The 19417-nt window shown below is 54.8% G+C and overlaps 3 protein-coding genes across 3 annotated transcripts; all 3 read right to left on the reverse strand.

Moving 5' to 3' along the window:
* Positions 1-6880: 6880 nt before the first annotated feature.
* Positions 6881-7355, reverse strand: LOC144733811 (histone H2A-like). The gene has a single exon (XM_078615822.1). The coding sequence runs from the start codon at positions 7302-7304 to the stop codon at positions 6924-6926; it is 381 nt and encodes a 126-aa protein (XP_078471948.1). The 5' UTR covers positions 7305-7355; the 3' UTR covers positions 6881-6923.
* Positions 7356-8196: 841 nt separating this feature from the next.
* On the reverse strand, positions 8197-8607 carry LOC144733674 (histone H3). The gene has a single exon (XM_078615701.1). It carries the CDS (start codon positions 8605-8607, stop codon positions 8197-8199), a length of 411 nt encoding a protein of 136 aa, XP_078471827.1.
* Positions 8608-9415: 808 nt separating this feature from the next.
* LOC144733808 (histone H2B type 3-B) lies at positions 9416-9889 on the reverse strand. The gene has a single exon (XM_078615820.1). The coding sequence runs from the start codon at positions 9850-9852 to the stop codon at positions 9451-9453; it is 402 nt and encodes a 133-aa protein (XP_078471946.1). The 5' UTR covers positions 9853-9889; the 3' UTR covers positions 9416-9450.
* Positions 9890-19417: the final 9528 nt, after the last annotated feature.

The following is a 19417-nucleotide window of genomic DNA, read 5'->3' on the forward strand; positions in this document are numbered from 1 at the left end:
CGGCGCACACTGCACTCTCTCTCGGGGGGGGGAGTTTAGTTTCCGCGCGCTCCTTGGGTTCTGCTGTCTGGCGGCAGCGTCCCCCCGTGAAGCACGGGCAGGCGTCTCCCTCCCTCGTCTCAGCGCGCACCGCGGGCCGTCTTGACAAGGCGTCCGCGTTCGCGTGTGTTCGCCCCGCTCGGTACTCGATCTGCAGGTTGTACTCCTGCAGCTGCGCCAGCCATCGAGCCATCTGCCCTCGCGGTTCCTTGAATGTAAGGAGGAACTGCAGTGCATAATGATCGGTGCGCACACGACATTTCCTGCCGTACAAGTACGGTCGGAACTGTTTACACGCGAAAATTACAGCATACAGTTCCTGACGGGTTACACAATAGTTCAGTTCGGCCCCGCTCAGGGTCCGACTGGCGTATGCGATGACCCGCTCCGTCCCACCCTGCACTTGCGACAGCACCGCGCCCAGCCCACTGCTGCAGGCGTCAGTGTCCAAAATAAAATCGGTGGTGAAATCTGGGAAAGCCAAGGTGGGGGTGTGGGTGAGGTGGTCTTTGAGTGTGGTGAAAGCCGTCTGGCAGGCCTCCGACCACTGATAGGGGTTCTTAGGGGAGGTGAGTTGGGTGAGGGGGCGTGCAATCTCACTGAATCCCTTTACAAATCGACGGTAATAAGTGGCGAGTCCCAAGAATGACCTGATCTCCGTCAGGTTCCTCGGCCGCGGCCAATCCATTACGGCACGCACCTTCTCGGGATCGGTGCTCACCCCTGCCTCGCTGACTCGGTGTCCGAGGTACCCCACCTCGCGTTGCGCAATGTAACACTTACGTGGCTTGAGCTTGAGATGGGCTGCTCGCAGTCGCTGGAATACTTCCCGCAGCCTGGACCAGTGTTCGGACAGCGACCTACTGAACACTATTACGTCGTCCAGGTAAATCAGGCACTGTTCCCACTGCAAGCCCCGCATCACCAACTCCATCAACCGCTGGAACGTCGCGGGCGCGTTAGTGAGTCCGAACGGCAACACTCGAAACTCAAACAGGCCCATCGGGGTGGTGAATGCTGTTTTTGGCCGATCCTCCTCCGTCATCTCCACCTGCCAGTAACCGGACGCCAGATCGAGGGTGGAAAAATACCGCGCTCCTGCGAGACTGTCGAAGGTGTCGTCGATGCGTGGGATGGGAAAAGCGTCGCCGAGGGTGACTGCGTTCAATTTTCGGTAATCAACGCAGAACCGAGTCGATCCGTCCTTTTTCGTTACCAGTACCACCGGGGCAGACCAAGGGCTCGCGGAGGGCTGGATTATGTTATCGCGTAGCATATCCGTGACTGCCTCTTTGATCTGGGTCCGTTCAGGCGCGCCCACTCGGTATGCGGGGAGTTTGATGGGTCGGGCTGCACCTGTGTCAATTTGGTGCTTGACCAGGTCGGTCCGGCCCACGTCCGAATCGTGCTCACTGAACACGTCGGCGTACTCCCGCAATAACCCGCGCAGCTGATCGGCCTCCCCCTTAGGTAAGGCTGCCCAAGGCACATGTAACGCATCCTGCAGGGGAACAATCTCGGCTCGGGGGGTCGGGCCGACCCGCCAGGCCAGATCCTGGCTGTCCTCGGGGCGGCCAGGGTCCTCCGCCCAGAGTGCGAACACCGAGTCGTTCGAGTGGCGAGCGTGCAGGGGGTGTACGGTGGCTACCGGGGTGCGTCGTCGTATCATTGCCGGGGTACTGTGTGGGTTAAACACACGTATAAACAGCCGGCCCCCATCTGCGTTTACCAGTGTGGCTGACCCTACCACCCCGTATCGCGATGCCAACTCCGGGTGAGGAGTCAGCATTACCTCGCCCGATGGTCGGTGGGTTGGGTCGGTGGAGAGGGTTGCCACTGGCACCAGCATCTCGGCGAGAGGCCCGATGGTGACGGCCGACACCAGCGTAGCGGCCACGGGTGTGAAGCGTGGGCGATTCGGCTCCTGTCCTAGGAACGGAATCCGCTCCCCGCTGCCCTCCACCGTAGCGCATCGTTGCCGGGGCTGTACGTTAAGTCCCAACTTTTCCAGGAGGTCCGTTCCTGCAATGCACTCGTGGCACAACACACTCGAAACGTAGAATTCCTGTGTGCACACCTGGTTTCCTATGCGGACCTCTAGGGTGGCTCTCCCCAGCAGCCCCATTCCGGCTCCGCTCGCCGTGTGCAGCGCGCGGTCCGGTGCCTGCAGGTGACGCACGTCGACCCCGATCGCGCTGCAGTGCGCTGCGCTCACGAGCGAGGCCACCGCCCCCGTGTCCAGCAGAATTCGGGTACGCACTCCGTGTACCTCCCCTTCCACCAGCGACGTGGCCCCCGTGATCCCCGCCACCAGCTCCCGTAGCCAGTCGCCAGGAGTCACCGTTTCCGTGGGCGTTGTTGTTGGAACCTGTGTGGAGATCACTCGCTCGCCATTATTACCATTACCGTCTATTTGTATCGGGACCGCGTCGATTGCACCCCTAGTTGGTCCGCTCACTAGGAGGCGTTGGAGTTTAACCCCCGCGCCTGCCTAGCTCGGGTGATTTCAGGACAGTCTCTCACTAGATGCCCTCGGCGATCGCACATATAACATGCCCGGGGAGGGGGGGCGGCTCCGTAGTGGGCCCCCCGCCCACTCCCTCCCCCCCCATTACGCCGCTGTCCACCCTCCGCCTCTAGTCGGGCTACCCTCCCAGATAACCCTCCCACCGTGGCGCGTAGGTCCCCCATTTCAGATCGGATGGTCTCAACGGAGGATTGCAATTGGGTCATATTTTTGTTCGTTTCCTCGCGTACCTGGGTTACCTGGCCGGAGACATCCTTTATACCCGTTTGTATACCGGCAACCCATCCCGGGGTTGTCTCGCGGGACACTGGAGGTTCTCTTTCCCGGCCCCTTACCGTCCTCGCGAGCTCCTGTTCCTCCTCCTCGTCTTCCGAGAGCAGGCTCGCAATGGCGCGCTCTCGTCCCAGCCCCCGGAGCTGCGCGCGTTCGCTGTGAATTCTTTCACACTTACGTGCGCGCTCGACAAGGGTGTTAAAGGGAAGACGTGGGCAGCTCATGTCTGGCTGCCACCACGCCGTGCGAGACAGGTACCGCTGGATTTTCTCGGCAGCCAGTTCCTCAATAACCTCAGTTGCGTACCCCGGGCGTGCGATCTTTGTTAACTCGCGCACATCCTCGGCGTAATCACGGAGATCTTCGCCAGGTTGGCGACGGCGCGCCTCTAAGGCCGATTTTGCTTCCTCCTCGTCACGCGTGCCAAAACGCTGATCGAGTCGGCGCATCAGCTCCTCTAGTTGTGTCTGTGCGCTCGCGGGTAACGCTTCTACAAAATCGGCTGCCCGCCCATCAAGATTCATATTAAGTTGACGTACTGCCTGCGCGTCCGTCCATCCATTAATTTCCTTGGCCCCTAAGAGATTGCGGGCGAATGCCTTCCACGAAGGGGCCCCCCGGCCGGTAAATATCAGTCTTATTTTAGCGTGAGGTAACGCGGGGGTCCGTACCGCTTCCGACACCAATTTGTGGGGGTCGCTAGCCCCCGAGATCCCTCCCTCGATAATACTAACGGCCGGACTAACATCATCAATCGCCCCCCCGCTGCTAAGCGAACCGCCGCTAGGCTCCTCACCCAGGGTGTGGGAGCCGTCACCCGAGGATTCCCCTCCACCGCGGGTCCGCGTAGCAGGCATGGATAACCACGCACGCGCACACCCACACACAGCTCTGCACGGCACTCACCCAACCCTGACCACTCACGTTAGGATCGCGCACCTGTGTTACACACGTCGTGAACGTGCGCGCACACACGCATACAGCTCCACACGCGATACCCACTCCTGCGCCGCTCTGCGCCGCGCTGGCCGCCCACGTTACGATCGCGCACCTTGGGCACGCCGATTACGCACGCCGAGAGCTTACGCAAGTAACGAGCGCACGCAAGCGGGGCACACGCCGACACGACGACTCGTCCCCTCCCCCACTCGCGCGTGCACGTCAACACAAATATCGTACAAGGACGATTCTCCTCTCACACGGCTGCGTAGTCACGCCAACACACCAAAAGTGCTCTCCCCGGGCGTTAACGCACACACCTCCGTACCCGCACAATCGTACAGAGACCACGGCCTTTATGCGTACAACGACCACACACTCGCGAATGCAGTGCACGCTAATACCACGTTCCAAAAACACCCAACAACACGGTTTTGTTACTACGCTCGAGATTTTATTAGCCCTTGCTAACCAACCGAGCCACCCGTGTGTGTGTGCGGGACAGCAAGGCGCTTCTAACCCACACTCTGGTGCCGTGTAGCCCTATTCTATGCTGCGCTCTCTGCTAAACCGCTTTCCTACTCGTCCTTACCCCGAACTAACCCTCTCCTACGGATCCTACCCTCCGCTCTGAGGTGTTGTAAGGCGCGCAACACGATACCGTCTGTAGTCCTTGGTGACCTTGCGGCGCTCAGATCGTCCTGCAGACAATCTAGCGGCTCGCCCGATGACTCCTTCGTCGCTGACCCCGTGTCCAAACTCCAGAAGAAGAGAGTTCCCTACTGCCCCTGCGTTTTCTTTTAAACTATTCACATCAAAGGCTAGGCGCCCCCGTCCCGACCGCCTTGGTCTCTCGACCAATCCTGAGCCTAGGATTTCCCGCTCTTTTGCGATCCCGCCGGCCTTTGAACTTTCGACCAATCAGTCGTCCCGGGTCCTGATCCCAGCTATTTGCCTTGCTGACCCGTGTTTGTGTTTGTATGCGTTTCTAACTGCGGGGCTCTCTGAGCTCGCCGTGGTCGTGCGATCTCAAATCCGCCCACGGCGCCGCAGTGTTACTTGGCCTGGGAAGGGTCCTGTCCAATTCCCTGGCCCTGAGAAACCGTGGGGTAACCCCCCTAGGGGGCCCTCGGGTGAAAACTCAGGGTAGGTGACCCGACCACGAGGCCCTACGTGGGTGCGGGTGCGTGTTTATGTGGGGGGGGGTGATGGGGGGCAGTGCGGCGGTGGAAGCCGGGCGGCTCCCTGGCTCGGCCGAGCGGCCCCGTCGCTGTGGCACCACAATATGACGATTGTCGGTTTTCAAAAGTGTTACTGATGAACACTATTTAAAACGCACTCGAATTTTTTGCAAGACAAGATGCTTCAACAGACTACTCATATTTAATTCCAACGAAATATTTTCTATTTAAGTTTTGCCTCGCGCGCTCGCGATTCCTCCTCTCGCGCTATGGTGAGGACTGCGCGCCATGTCAACAGTCCCTTGTCACCGAACTTTTAACTGGACGTTTTAATCGAACTTTGAAATGAATAAATATATGGATTTTCAGATGGACAACAAACTGAAGAAAATTACTCAAAATTAACCGACATTAAATAGAAAGTTTAACATTTTACGTGGCAAGAGGTGAGTAGCTCACGCACTGCAGAAGGGTCGCGCGCCTTGAACAAGATCGAGGCACGGTGCACAATCATCACCACTCAAATTCAACTCAAGTGACTCTGCAGTCGAATGTTTAAAGAAAATATATAATCTTACGTTTAATGCACCGACAGAGTTGATATTCTAGGAGCGCAGGATGGTTCATGCGATGGGTTGTTTTTACTGCAATAAGTAACACGTATTTACTGCACTAAGTAACACGAATGAGTAATCATTGGAAAGATGTTATTAACCATGTAAAAAATATTTAACTACACATATTTGTACCATCTTATTTGACAAGTAATATTATACTTTACCGAGTGTTGACATCCCCAGCGTTTACCAGTACTTTTTTGCTTACTATCAGCTAACACCGGCCACAACCCTGAGCTGATGTGCTCATTTGATCCCTTTTCTGACCGCTCAAAAAGAGCGAGTTTTATTCTTTAAAAAACACGATTCTTTCTTCCAATAGGCATCCCAATTTATTCTAAACCATGATCCATGATTGATGCAATGTTGGAATGCTGCTCAAATACCGTTCCTAAATTAGACATAAAGGGTATCTGGAATGAGCAGAGCATTCGTTTAATTGCGAGCAATTTGGGACGAGGGCAACTCGACGACGGTGTCCTTATTAAACAGGACCCTGCGGGGTGGGCTGGTAGGAACGAATAACCAAATAATATAAACATAATGTATTATTACACTTGTTAAGCCAGGAAAGCCCCACTGAGTCAAAAGGTTTTTGTAGGGTCCTGCCAAGTGTTTGCAGTAGGGGGCGATGTTGCTACACCTAATCGGACGATACGAAGGGAGAGATTGAGGCCTAGTTCTAGGCTTTAGGCCTAGCTGTATGCTTTAGGGCGCTGTGAGTTAATTTTTAATTTAAATGTTTTAATGATTCATGTAAAAGCTTTAAATTTAAATGTTTCTATTTAAAAACATGAGGGAATGTAACATTGTTAAACATAACTCCCTTTCACACACGCGGGGGTACGACACGAATGGAGTTTCAGGCCTAGTTCTAGGCTTTAGGCCTAGCTGTAGGCTTTAGGGCGCTGTGAGTTTTTTTTATTTCAAAGTTTTAATTAAAAGCTATCTCAGGGAATTATTAGGGCGCTGTTAGTTGTTTTATTTAATTTCAAAGTTTTAATTAAAAGCTATCTCAGGGAATTATTAGGGAATGTTACACGTGTTTAGCCAGGAAAGCCTCATTAATTTAAATGTTTTAATTAAAAGCTGAGGGAATTATAAGGGAATGTTACACTTGTTTAGCCAGGATAGCGTCACTGAGTCTAAAGGTTTTCGTAGGGTCATGCCAAATGTTTGCAGTAGGGGGCGATGTTGACGGACGGACACATTAATCTATTGGTGGTCTGGTCCACTTCGTTCCTACCAGTATAACAAAACTCCTGTGTACGACTGTCCGAGCTCTTTGCAAGTAAGTGGGTGGCTCTGAAAAGAGCCGTTGTTGTGGTGGTAGAGGCGGCGGCGCGTTCACTTCTTTGCCTGAGAGGTCTTCTTGGGCAGCAGCACGGCCTGGATGTTGGGCAGCACACCGCCCTGGGCGATAGTCACGCCGCCCATGAGCTTGTTGAGCTCCTCGTCGTTTCGCACGGCGAGCTGCAGGTGTCGGGGGATGATCCTCGTCTTCTTGTTGTCGCGGGCGGCATTGCCAGCCAGCTCGAGGATCTCGGCAGAAAGGTACTCGAGCACGGCGGCCAGGTAGACGGGTGCTCCAGCGCCGACCCGCTGGGCGTAATTGCCCTTGCGGAGCAGCCTGTGAACGCGACCCACGGGGAACTGCAGGCCGGCGCGGGAAGAGCGGGACTTTGCCTTGGCGCGAGACTTGCCACCGGTCTTGCCGCGTCCAGACATTGTTAAGCGACCTAGGATGCAAAAAGCACTGGAGACAAAGTACGAACGATTTGTGACGTTAACACGCACCACCGGAGCGGCTTTTATAGCGGAGACGAGGATCGTAGAGCGCGCCGCTGCTGATTGGCTCCTCTCGGTCGAGTCCCGCCCTCTCCTTGAGCCACCAATGAAAAGCCGGGACGCGAGGATTCGATGTTGACTTTAATTATTTTTATCCATATATATTTTAATGTGGACACGCATCTTATGAATAAAACAATGCGATACACGTACTTAATAGGTTCAAGTTTTAAGCATGATAGAGTTAATTTATGGGCACGTGCTGGCAAGTCAAACTTATAAGCGGATTCCGCAAATATCAATGTATTATTGATTATAATCATTTTGAGGGACCGCATTGGTTATAAGAAATCATTGTGATAGCCTTGAGCTCGTGCTTGATCGCCCACGTGCCTATACGGTGTATATATATTTTCCTTTAACCGTCTGTTCGGGCAATGCCTAAAAATATATGTGCGTGAATAATTCAGTCTCTTAGTTTGCAAAATGTGAACTTCTTATCAGCTCGGGCTTGAAACAACATAAACCAATATCTTTGGGTGTAATAGTTAATATATATTCACCAAAATAACCCTTTTGTTGTACATTATGTAAACATGGTTTCACAACGCTCATATACAACACCAACGTGTGATGTTGAAAAATATGAGCGGCGGGGTATAGAAAATGAACTTCATTGTCGCTTACGCCTGCCGACTCGTGAGAGCCGTGACCAGCAAACGAAGGTTTCCGGCACCCGAACTTTGAAGGACACACATGGAAGCGTTTTCATGAGTAAGTGGTGGCTCTGAAAAGAGCCTTTGTGTTGTGCTTTGAGGGCCGAGCTGGGCGTTCAAGCGCGCTCGCCACGAATGCGGCGGGCGAGCTGAATGTCCTTGGGCATGATGGTGACGCGCTTGGCGTGGATGGCGCACAGGTTGGTGTCCTCGAAGAGCGCGACAAGGTACGCTTCGCTGGCCTCCTGCAGAGCCATGACAGCGGAGCTCTGGAAGCGCAGGTCGGTCTTGAAGTCCTGCGCGATCTCCCTGACGAGGCGCTGGAAGGGCAGTTTGCGGATGAGCAGCTCGGTGGACTTCTGGTAGCGGCGGATCTCGCGCAGAGCGACGGTGCCGGGCCTGTAGCGGTGAGGCTTCTTGACGCCGCCCGTGGCCGGAGCGCTCTTTCGGGCCGCCTTGGTGGCGAGTTGCTTGCGGGGGGCCTTGCCGCCCGTGGACTTGCGAGCCGTCTGCTTGGTGCGAGCCATGGCTTGGTGAGGGCAAAGATTCTCACAGGCGGGGAGAAGGCGGCTTATGTAGCCCAGAGCGCGCGCTCACTGGTCAGCGGAGTCGTGACGTGCGAAGAAGGGGAGCGTGCTGATTGGTTGGCAGCGTGCAATGATCTCGAGTCGTCAACTCTTCTTAATCAACAAAATGTTCACAGTTTGGATCATTTCAGAATGCCGCATCACGATGCAGTAGTACCGTTTGAGCGCCGTCGATGTCTTTAACGGATGTTCTTTTCTCAAGCAAACACCTTTCCGAAAACAACTTTACAGTGCTCTGCATGATCTAAATAAAGTGTGAAGAAACTGCACTTCATTGGAAACAGTAATACGTAAAAATGTCGGAAAGAGGTGATCACAGGAATAGATATATATTCTCTTGGCATTGAGATGATGATCAATTATACTGCACGAGTCATCCATGCTAGGCGCTTACTTTTACATATATGTACACGTGCAAAATGTTAGTTCCTGCCCGAAAATACAACCACGAATTAAATATATTGCATTGCAAGGTTTTGGCGCCAAATATCCAATGTAATATCTGAATGGGCTGCAGATGAAATCAATGGACAATCAAGTCCAAGAAATGCCTGCTGGTGAATATGATGTGCCATGAATATTGTTATCGCTTTTATTCACGTGGAAACAGCTTAAAATGCGTTCGACCTCTCCATTTCACTCAATGAGCGAACCATGTCCCCGCGTGAACCGGGGCTTTGTTGGAAGTTTCGTTTTGTACTCCTGCTAGGACTGGTACAAGCAGGTTCGGAGAGGTGGGTGGCTCTGAAAAGAGCCTTTGTAATTAATGGTGGAGTCGAGGCTTCACTTGGAGCTTGTGTACTTGGTGACGGCCTTGGTGCCCTCCGACACAGCGTGCTTGGCCAGCTCGCCGGGGAGCAGCAGTCGCACTGCGGTCTGGATCTCCCGAGAAGTGATGGTGGAGCGCTTGTTGTAGTGCGCCAGGCGGGACGCCTCGGAAGCGATGCGCTCGAAGATGTCGTTGACGAACGAGTTCATGATGCTCATTGCCTTGGACGAGATGCCGGTATCGGGGTGCACCTGCTTCATCACCTTGTAGATGTAAATGGCGTAGCTCTCCTTCCTGCGGTGGCGTCGCTTCTTGCCATCCTTGCGCGTTGCCTTGGTCACAGCCTTCTTGGAGCCCTTCTTGGGAGCAGGAACCTTGGCCGGCCCAGCGCTCTTTGATGCGGGAGGATCGGGCATGTCGACGCGTTGTAGGCAGCTTCAGGTCAGAACAGACGGGAAGCGAATGTGGATGTCGGTCGGGCGATGAGCTCCTTTTATAGGAGACGAGATGCAAATCAGAGGATCGTAGTGCGCGGCGCTGCTGAGTGGCTCTTTTAGTACCATCCCTCTCCATCAGCCTCCAATGAGAAACGCGGACGCGATGCTCACTTTAATATCGTTTTTACTGCAAAAAGGACTTGTGAATATAACACAATGTAATGTCCAAACATGTATATTAGTGAATTGCAGCCATGGCCATTGCCTTTGTTTTAAAAAGGATGACTGGAAAACCCAATACAGTATATTGTGTTTTGAGCGTGGGTTTTTTTGTTTCTTACGAGGGATTGTTTCACCACTCGTCTAATACGGCGCACGGGCGTTTTATGAACGCAATTTGGAAAAATACAAGCGCTCGGTGGAGAAAAATAACTTCGCTGTTGTGCTGTACAGGTGGAGATTAGCATTCCGGCACGCTACGTCAATTAGGACGAGTGTGCTGTAAGATTGTGGCGCCAAATGCTCCACGTAATATCGGAATCGGCTGCAGCTGGAAATAATTAACGCAAAAATACCAGAAATGGGTACTGTATTAACGCGTTCAAGAATTACGCCTTGTTAAATGTGACGTGTCGTGAATATCATGATTTCTTTCATTCATGTGGAAGCAGATGAAGATTCGCCAACTCAACAAGCAAACGTCCACCACGCTCACGAGGAATTGGCGCGCAACAACCCAGGACATGTGCTCCATTTAGAAAGTGTTTGCAAACACTGGCGCAAGCAGTTTCGAAGAGGTGGGTGGCTCTGAAAAGAGCCTTTGGGTTGGCTTAGTGTGCGAGAGATGGGCGCTCAGCCTCCGAAGCCGTAGAGAGTGCGGCCCTGGCGCTTGAGGGTGTGTGGGGGTCGCTAGCCCCCGAGATCCCTCCCTCGATAATACTAACGGCCGGACTAACATCATCAATCGCCCCCCCGCTGCTAAGCGAACCGCCGCTAGGCTCCTCACCCAGGGTGTGGGAGCCGTCACCCGAGGATTCCCCTCCACCGCGGGTCCGCGTAGCAGGCATGGATAACCACGCACGCGCACACCCACACACAGCTCTGCACGGCACTCACCCAACCCTGACCACTCACGTTAGGATCGCGCACCTGTGTTACACACGTCGTGAACGTGCGCGCACACACGCATACAGCTCCACACACGATACCCACTCCTGCGCCGCTCTGCGCCGCGCTGGCCGCCCACGTTACGATCGCGCACCTTGGGCACGCCGATTACGCACGCCGAGAGCTTACGCAAGTAACGAGCGCACGCAAGCGGGGCACACGCCGACACGACGACTCGTCCCCTCCCCCACTCGCGCGTGCACGTCAACACAAATATCGTACAAGGACGATTCTCCTCTCACACGGCTGCGTAGTCACGCCAACACACCAAAAGTGCTCTCCCCGGGCGTTAACGCACACACCTCCGTACCCGCACAATCGTACAGAGACCACGGCCTTTATGCGTACAACGACCACACACTCGCGAATGCAGTGCACGCTAATACCACGTTCCAAAAACACCCAACAACACGGTTTTGTTACTACGCTCGAGATTTTATTAGCCCTTGCTAACCAACCGAGCCACCCGTGTGTGTGTGCGGGACAGCAAGGCGCTTCTAACCCACACTCTGGTGCCGTGTAGCCCTATTCTATGCTGCGCTCTCTGCTAAACCGCTTTCCTACTCGTCCTTACCCCGAACTAACCCTCTCCTACGGATCCTACCCTCCGCTCTGAGGTGTTGTAAGGCGCGCAACACGATACCGTCTGTAGTCCTTGGTGACCTTGCGGCGCTCAGATCGTCCTGCAGACAATCTAGCGGCTCGCCCGATGACTCCTTCGTCGCTGACCCCGTGTCCAAACTCCAGAAGAAGAGAGTTCCCTACTGCCCCTGCGTTTTCTTTTAAACTATTCACATCAAAGGCTAGGCGCCCCCGTCCCGACCGCCTTGGTCTCTCGACCAATCCTGAGCCTAGGATTTCCCGCTCTTTTGCGATCCCGCCGGCCTTTGAACTTTCGACCAATCAGTCGTCCCGGGTCCTGATCCCAGCTATCTGCCTTGCTGACCCGTGTTTGTGTTTGTATGCGTTTCTAACTGCGGGGCTCTCTGAGCTCGCCATGGTCGTGCGATCTCAAATCCGCCCACGGCGCCGCAGTGTTACTTGGCCTGGGAAGGGTCCTGTCCAATTCCCTGGCCCTGAGAAACCGTGGGGTAACCCCCCTAGGGGGCCCTCGGGTGAAAACTCAGGGTAGGTGACCCGACCACGAGGCCCTACGTGGGTGCGGGTGCGTGTTTATGTGGGGGGGGTGATGGGGGGCAGTGCGGCGGTGGAAGCCGGGCGGCTCCCTGGCTCGGCCGAGCGGCCCCGTTGCTGTGGCACCACATAGCCCCCCGGGGTGCCAGTCCCCGTCCCGGGTTGACTGGAGCACCTCGCCTGGGTTGCCCCCACGAGGTATCGCCGCGGGGTCCGCGGGATTCGCCCGGCCCTTGTGGCTGGCCTCGGGGGTGGCGGCTCCGTCTCCTGGGGCTCCGGCGGTGGTCTCCTCCTCCATTCCAACGGCTCCCCTCGGTCTCTGGCACCTGCGGGCTGGGGAACAAACTCAGAGGCGGTGGGGTTTAAGGGTCGCCGTCCTCGTCGCCCCCGGCCCCGCCCGGGGCCCCTCGGAGCCCGGGGCTCCGTGGGGCCCATATACTGCGCGAGGCCCCCGGGCACGGGGGGTGGGGGGACCCCGGGGTTTCGGGGTACTTGGACGGCGGGGCTCCCCCCCTCGGGGGCTGCTCGCCACGGCTTCAGTCGGCGGATGTTGACCACCATCTCCCGGCCCCTCTCTCCTCCCTGAATCAGCACCGTCCATGGTGAGATCTGCCGTCTCACAATCCAGGGTCCTCGCCAGAAGGTGGTCAGCTTCCCCACCTGTCCGGCACCGACGCGGGGAGTGTACAGCCACACCTCGGAGCCCGCAGTGTAGAAGGGGGGCTCCATACGGGGTCGGGCGCCCTGCTCTTGCCGCTGGTGCGCGGCCTCTCCGTGCGGGTAGGCTCGGCCCCTGGCCCCTCGCAGGGTCTCCAGCAAGTGCTCCACGGGGTGGCTCCCTTCCTCCCGTTGCGGCGGAGGGACACCGAACAGCAGATCTGCGGGCAGGCGAGACTCGCGACCAAACATCATTAGGAACGGGGTCTGTCCTGTAGATGTGTGAACGGCGGTGGTGTAGGCGAACAGGGCATAGGGGAGGTGTTCGTCCCAGTCCTGTTGATTCGCGGCCGCCATGCGTTTAAGCTTCCCGGCCAGAGTCTGGTTCATCCTCTCTACCATCCCGTTCGCCTGGGGGTGATATGCCGTGGTTCGGTCCTTCTGGATCCCGAACTCTCGGCACAGCGCCTGGAATAGTTCGGCCTCGAATTCACTACCCTGGTCGGTAATGACTCGTTCGGGGATCCCGCACTTAAGTACGTAGTTTTCGCCCGACTGCCCCGATCTCTTCCTGTCTCACCGCTATACCATCTCCCTCTCACGTGACCCTGACTCCTCCCCCACATGACGTCACATCCGCCAAGCCCTTTACGCCTGCATTACAATAACATCAGTTGCGTACCCCGGGCGTGCGATCTTTGTTAACTCGCGCACATCCTCGGCGTAATCATGTAGATCCTCGCCAGGTTGACGACGGCGCGCCTCTAAGGCCGATTTTGCTTCCTCCTCGTCACGCGTGCCAAAACGCTGATCGAGTCGGCGCATCAGCTCCTCTAGCTGTGTCTGTGCGCTCGCGGGTAACGCTTCTACAAAATCGGCTGCCCGCCCATCAAGATTCATATTAAGTTGACGTACTGCCTGCGCATCCGTCCATCCATTAATTTCCTTGGCCCCTAAGAGATTGCGGGCGAATGCCTTCCACGAAGGGGCCCCCCGGCCGGTAAATATTAGTCTTATTTTAGCGTGAGGTAACGCGGGGGTCCGTACCGCTTCTGACACCAATCTGTGGGGGTTGCTAGCCCCCGAGATCCCTCCCTCGATAATGCTAGCGGCCGGGCTAACATCATCAATCGCCCCCCCGCTGCTAAGCGAACCGCTGCTAGGTTCCTCACCCATGGTGTGGGAGCCGTCGCCCGAGGATTCCCCTCCACCGCGGGTCCGCGTAGCAGGCATGGTTAATTACGTACGCGCACACCCACACACAGCTCCACACGCGATACCCACTCTTGCGCCGCTCTGCGCCGCGCTGGCCGCTCACGTTACGATCGCGCACCTGGGGTCCGCCGATTACGCACGCCGAGAGCTTACGCAAGTAACGAGCACACGTAAGCGGGGCACACGCCGACACAACGACTCAAGTTGCCGCCGCCGTGCGCGCGAGACAAACCGTACAACAATGCGCAGCCGATTACGCGCTCGAGCCGCGGGGTTGGGGGTCAGGGGCCCACCACAGCGCCGCACTTTATGCAAGTAACGAGCACACGCAAGCGGGGCACACGCCGACACAACGACTCAAGCCGCCGCCGCCATGCGTGCGAGACAAACCGTACAACAATGCGCAGCCGATTACGCGCTCGAGCCGCGGGGTTGGGGGTCAGGGGCCCACCACCGCGCCGCACTTTACGCAAGTAACGAGCACACGCAAGCTCACACAAAGCTAACAGCTTCACTGCGCACCGCGGTTTCGCACACGCGAGCGGGGCGCACGCCGACACGACGACTCGTCCCCTCCCGCACTCGCGCGTGCACGTCAACACAAGTATCGTACAAGGACGATTCTCCTCTCACACGGCTGCGTAGGCACGCCAACACACAAAAGTGCTCTCCCCGGGCGTTAACACACACACCTCCGTACCCACACAATCGTACAGAGACCACGGCCTTTACGCATACAACGACCACACACCCGCGAATGCAGTGCACGCTAATACCACGTTCAAAAACACCCAACAACACGGTTTTGTTACTACGCTCGAGATTTTATTAGCCCTTGTTAACCCACCGAGCCACCCGTGTGTGTGTGCGGGCCAGCAAGGCGCTTCTAACCCACTCTCTGGTGGCGTGCAGCCCTATTCTATGCCGCGCTCTCTGTTAAACCGCTTTCCTACTCGTCCTTACCCCGAACTAACCCTCTCCTACTGATCCTACTCTCCACTCTGAGGTGTTGTAAGGCGCGTAATACGATACCGTCTGTAGTTCTTGGTGACCTTGCGGCGCTCAGATCGTCCTGCAGACAATCTAGCGGCTCGCCCGATGACTCCCTCGTCGCTGACTCCGTGTCAAAACTCCAGAAGAAGAGAGTTCCCTACTGCCCCTGCGTTTTCTTTTAAACTATTCACATCAAAGGCTAGGCGCCCCCGTCCCGACCGCCTTGGTCTCTCGACCAATCCTGAGCCTAGGATTTCCCGCTCTTTTGCGATCCCGCCGGCCTTTGACCTTTCGACCAATCAGTCGCCCCGGGTCCTGATCCCAGCTATCTGCCCTGCTGACCCGTGTTTGTGTTTGTATGCGTTTCTAACTGCGGGGCTCTCTGAGCTCGCCGTGGTCGTGCGATCTCAAATCCGCCCACGGCGCCGCAGTGTTACTTGGCCTGGGAAGGGTCCTGTCCCAATTCCCTGGCCCTGAGAAACCGTGGGGTAACCCCCCGAGGGGGCCCTCGGGTGAAAACTCAGGGTAGGTGACCCGACCACGAGGCCCTACGTGGGTGCGGGTGCGTGCTTATGTGGGGGGGGTGATGGGGGGCAGTGCGGTGGTGGAAGCCGGGCGGCTCCCTGGCTCGGCAGAGCGGCCCCGTCGCTGTGGCACCACAGATGGCGTTGGATCACAATCCTGGCACATCGCCCGATGAAACCGGTCGCCGTTGTTTGTAATCACCGGCGAAACGTCACCGGTACTCCAATTGTAAATGCTGTTGTGGGTTCACTCTCCCCGACACACAAGCGCTGTGTGTGCTGAAGTTGGTAACCAATTGGCACGTTTCGTTTACGTGACAAACCCTGACTGAATGGCCGTGTCAGGCGATGGTGGTGGGTGGTGGTGGGTTAACGACACAATGTTGATGTTCACGAGATCTCTAACCCAACAACAACAACAACAAAAACCAAACCTCTGTCACGGAAAAGTGTCACCACAGAGCAAGTCGCTCCGACCTCCTGGAGATACCGGTGTAACAGGCTAAAAAAATTAACCCGTAAAAACAAAGTTTTTCACTATAAATCCTTTATATGCGTGGCGGCTAGAGTCCTCTCGTCCTCTGGCTTGACATGGCTGCCACCTATGGGTCAGATGATTGCCTGCCACCATTAAGCAATTGGTAATTAAATATAATTTTTTTTCCAAAAAAGTGTAAAATTTTGGAAAAAAATTTCCACGAAAATAAATTGTCACGCACAACGAGTCTGTGTGCAAAATGTCAGCTCGATTGGATCACGGGAAGTGGGTTAAAAAACGACTGAAAGATTTGCACGGTCGTAAGTGCGCAAGCAAGCAAGCAAGTGAACTTAATATAAAGGATTTAAAAAAAAAACCCTGCCCCGATTAAACCCGGGTATAGTTTGGCTCAGGCCAGAGTATACCCGGGGGGATAAAGTGTCCTAGGCTAAACTATACCCCCGGGGGTTTAAACTAGACTGGTCCAGACCATACCCCTCTCCAGGGCAGAATATGCCCCATGTGAAAGTTCAAAGGCAATTATCCATACAGAGAACAGCCGACAACGAACTTCAATCGACATCTAAAAAGCGTATAAATGGAAGTAAGAATCTCAATTTGATCAATTTAAGCATTTTTAGGGTTAGGGTTATTATTAAAGTTTTTCTGGTTGAAGCAATCAAAGTCTATGTAAAATTTCGATTTAAAGCTTTCGTGACTGCAGGGATTCATCTTCTTGGTTCTTTCGGTAAAGTCACGTAGAAGGTAAATAATAAAATAATGAAAATAAAACGTAATAAAAAAATATAATATAATATATTTAATATTATAATAATAAAATAATAGAATAGATTACTATAATAAAGTAATATAAAATAATAATATAATCAAATAACATAAAATAATATTAGAATATAATTTATTATGTTTTATTTTTATTATTTTATTATTTCCCTTCTACGTGACTTTACCGAAAGAACCAAGAATATAGTAGATTTTAGTTTTACTTCACTTTACTTTTCCAGGTAAGGCCCCCACTGAGCTGTGTAGTAGAGACCTGGCTATCACAAATGACAGCAGCGCACCGAAGTGGCTCATCACGTGACATTCACTGCAGCCAAATACTCTGAACGCATGTTGAGATGTTAACTACCTCTCCTGGTATACAGGAGATCGTTGGTTCGATTCCGACCCTGACGCCTGCTGTATATTTTGAGTTTGCGCGTCTCTCTCTCTCCCCGTGGTCGTGTGGATTTTTCTCCAGGTCCTCCGGTTTTCCCTCGACATTTAGAATCGAGATCACGCAGTCAAAGTATTTGGCCGCTATAAATGTCCACACAATGATAAGCCACTTCGTTGAGCTTTCATTCGTGATGGCCAGGTGGTCACGTCTGATAAAAGAGCTACTACGTATCCAGTTGGACCTTATTTGGTAAAATCCCAAGAAAATTTTTGTTAGTTTAAGTATGTACATATATAATTGTAAACAGAATCACAAATTAACGCTCAACTTTCTTAAACGTGTAAGAGTCAACGCGCGCCACCACCGTGCGACATCACGCGAGCAACCGGGACGCAGAGAATCTCTCAACCCTTTCCCACGTCCGAGACGTCTGCAGAGTTCCAGGGTCGGTGGGTGTCACCGTTCACGTGGTGGGTGTCACCGTTCACGGGGTGGGTGTCACCGTTCACGGGGTGGGTGTCACCGTTCACCGCAGAATCCCGCGAATCGAGCGCGCGGCTCGCCCTCGTTAATTCTATTTAGAGAGGCGCAGCAGTGGCAGCAGCAGCAGCACTGCTGTTGTTGTTGTTATAAAGACGTCGTTGCTCACCGCAGAGAAGCGTAGCGACACGACCGCCGCCACTCTGCGCTAGCCGGCGCCAAAACTGTGCCACACTCCCTGCCCCGCGTGGCCCTGTGGGAGCCTCGGTACCGATAAAGTTACTCTAGTTTTTACTGCGTTTTGTTGTTCCGACGACGACGTTCACGCACGGCACGCGGCGTCGTCGCAACTGCAAAGGGTTAAGTTCACGCTGGGAACATTTTCAACGGAGGAGGCAGCAACAACACGCAGGGTGATCCAAGTGCAGATGCCCCACTCATACCTACACCCCCCTCCCAACGCCCCCTCGGAATATTTTTTCAGACCGCAGGAATCCGATGAGCTATGAAGCTCTTCTTCGCAGATCTCTAGCCGTTCCACAGATGTCCTCTCCTAGCCCCCCCCACCTCCTCCCCGTACCTTTCCTCTCAGCAGCAAAGTGAATATCGCGCAAGCGATGGCTCGGGGCTACGGTACTGAGTCAGAGGTCGCAAACGGGTTTTGATTCCTTACCCGTACCCGGCCGCACCAGCGTCGTAAACAGGTACCCGTACCCGGTATCGGGTACCTGATTGCGACCTCTGGACTGAGTGTTCGGAGATTTGTGAGCGGATGCCACCTTCGTCATCGGCCACGGTTCAGTCTACCGCTGGATGGGTACGTACTGTACGTACTATACGTACGTGTGGTGCCACAGCGACGGGGCCGCTCTGCCGAGCCAGGGAGCCGCCCGGCTTCCACCACCGCACTGCCCCCCATCACCCCCCCCCACATAAGCACGCACCCGCACCCACGTAGGGCCTCGTGGTCGGGTCACCTACCCTGAGTTTTCACCCGAGGACCCCCTCGGGGGGTTACCCCACGGTTTCTCAGGGCCAGGGAATTGGACAGGACCCTTCCCAGGCAAAGTAACACTGCGGCGCCGTGGGCGGATTTGAGATCGCACGACCACGGCGAGCTCAGAGAGCCCCGCAGTTAGAAACGCATACAAACACAAACACGGGTCAGCAGGGCAGATAGCTGGGATCAGGACCCGGGGCGACTGATTGGTCGAAAGGTCAAAGGCCGGCGGGATCGCAAAAGAGCGGGAAATCCTAGGCTCAGGATTGGTCGAGAGACCAAGGCGGTCGGGACGGGGGCGCCTAGCCTTTGATGTGAATAGTTTAAAAGAAAACGCAGGGGCAGTAGGGAACTCTCTTCTTCTGGAGTTTTGACACGGAGTCAGCGACGAGGGAGTCATCGGGCGAGCCGCTAGATTGTCTGCAGGACGATCTGAGCGCCGCAAGGTCACCAAGAACTACAGACGGTATCGTATTACGCGCCTTACAACACCTCAGAGTGGAGAGTAGGATCAGTAGGAGAGGGTTAGTTCGGGGTAAGGACGAGTAGGAAAGCGGTTTAACAGAGAGCGCGGCATAGAATAGGGCTGCACGCCACCAGAGAGTGGGTTAGAAGCGCCTTGCTGGCCCGCACACACACACGGGTGGCTCGGTGGGTTAACAAGGGCTAATAAAATCTCGAGCGTAGTAACAAAACCGTGTTGTTGGGTGTTT

The sequence above is a fragment of the Lampetra planeri genome, chromosome 48 (assembly GCF_965212315.1).
Source record: "Lampetra planeri chromosome 48, kcLamPlan1.2.h2, whole genome shotgun sequence".
Classification (NCBI taxonomy): domain Eukaryota; kingdom Metazoa; phylum Chordata; class Hyperoartia; order Petromyzontiformes; family Petromyzontidae; genus Lampetra; species Lampetra planeri.

Coding starts and splice junctions, on each gene's coding strand:
- LOC144733811 (XM_078615822.1), bottom strand. CDS start 7,304: ATGTCTGGACGCGGCAAGACCGGTGGCAAGTCTCGCGCCAAGGCAAAG.
- LOC144733808 (XM_078615820.1), bottom strand. CDS start 9,852: ATGCCCGATCCTCCCGCATCAAAGAGCGCTGGGCCGGCCAAGGTTCCT.
- LOC144733674 (XM_078615701.1), bottom strand. CDS start 8,607: ATGGCTCGCACCAAGCAGACGGCTCGCAAGTCCACGGGCGGCAAGGCC.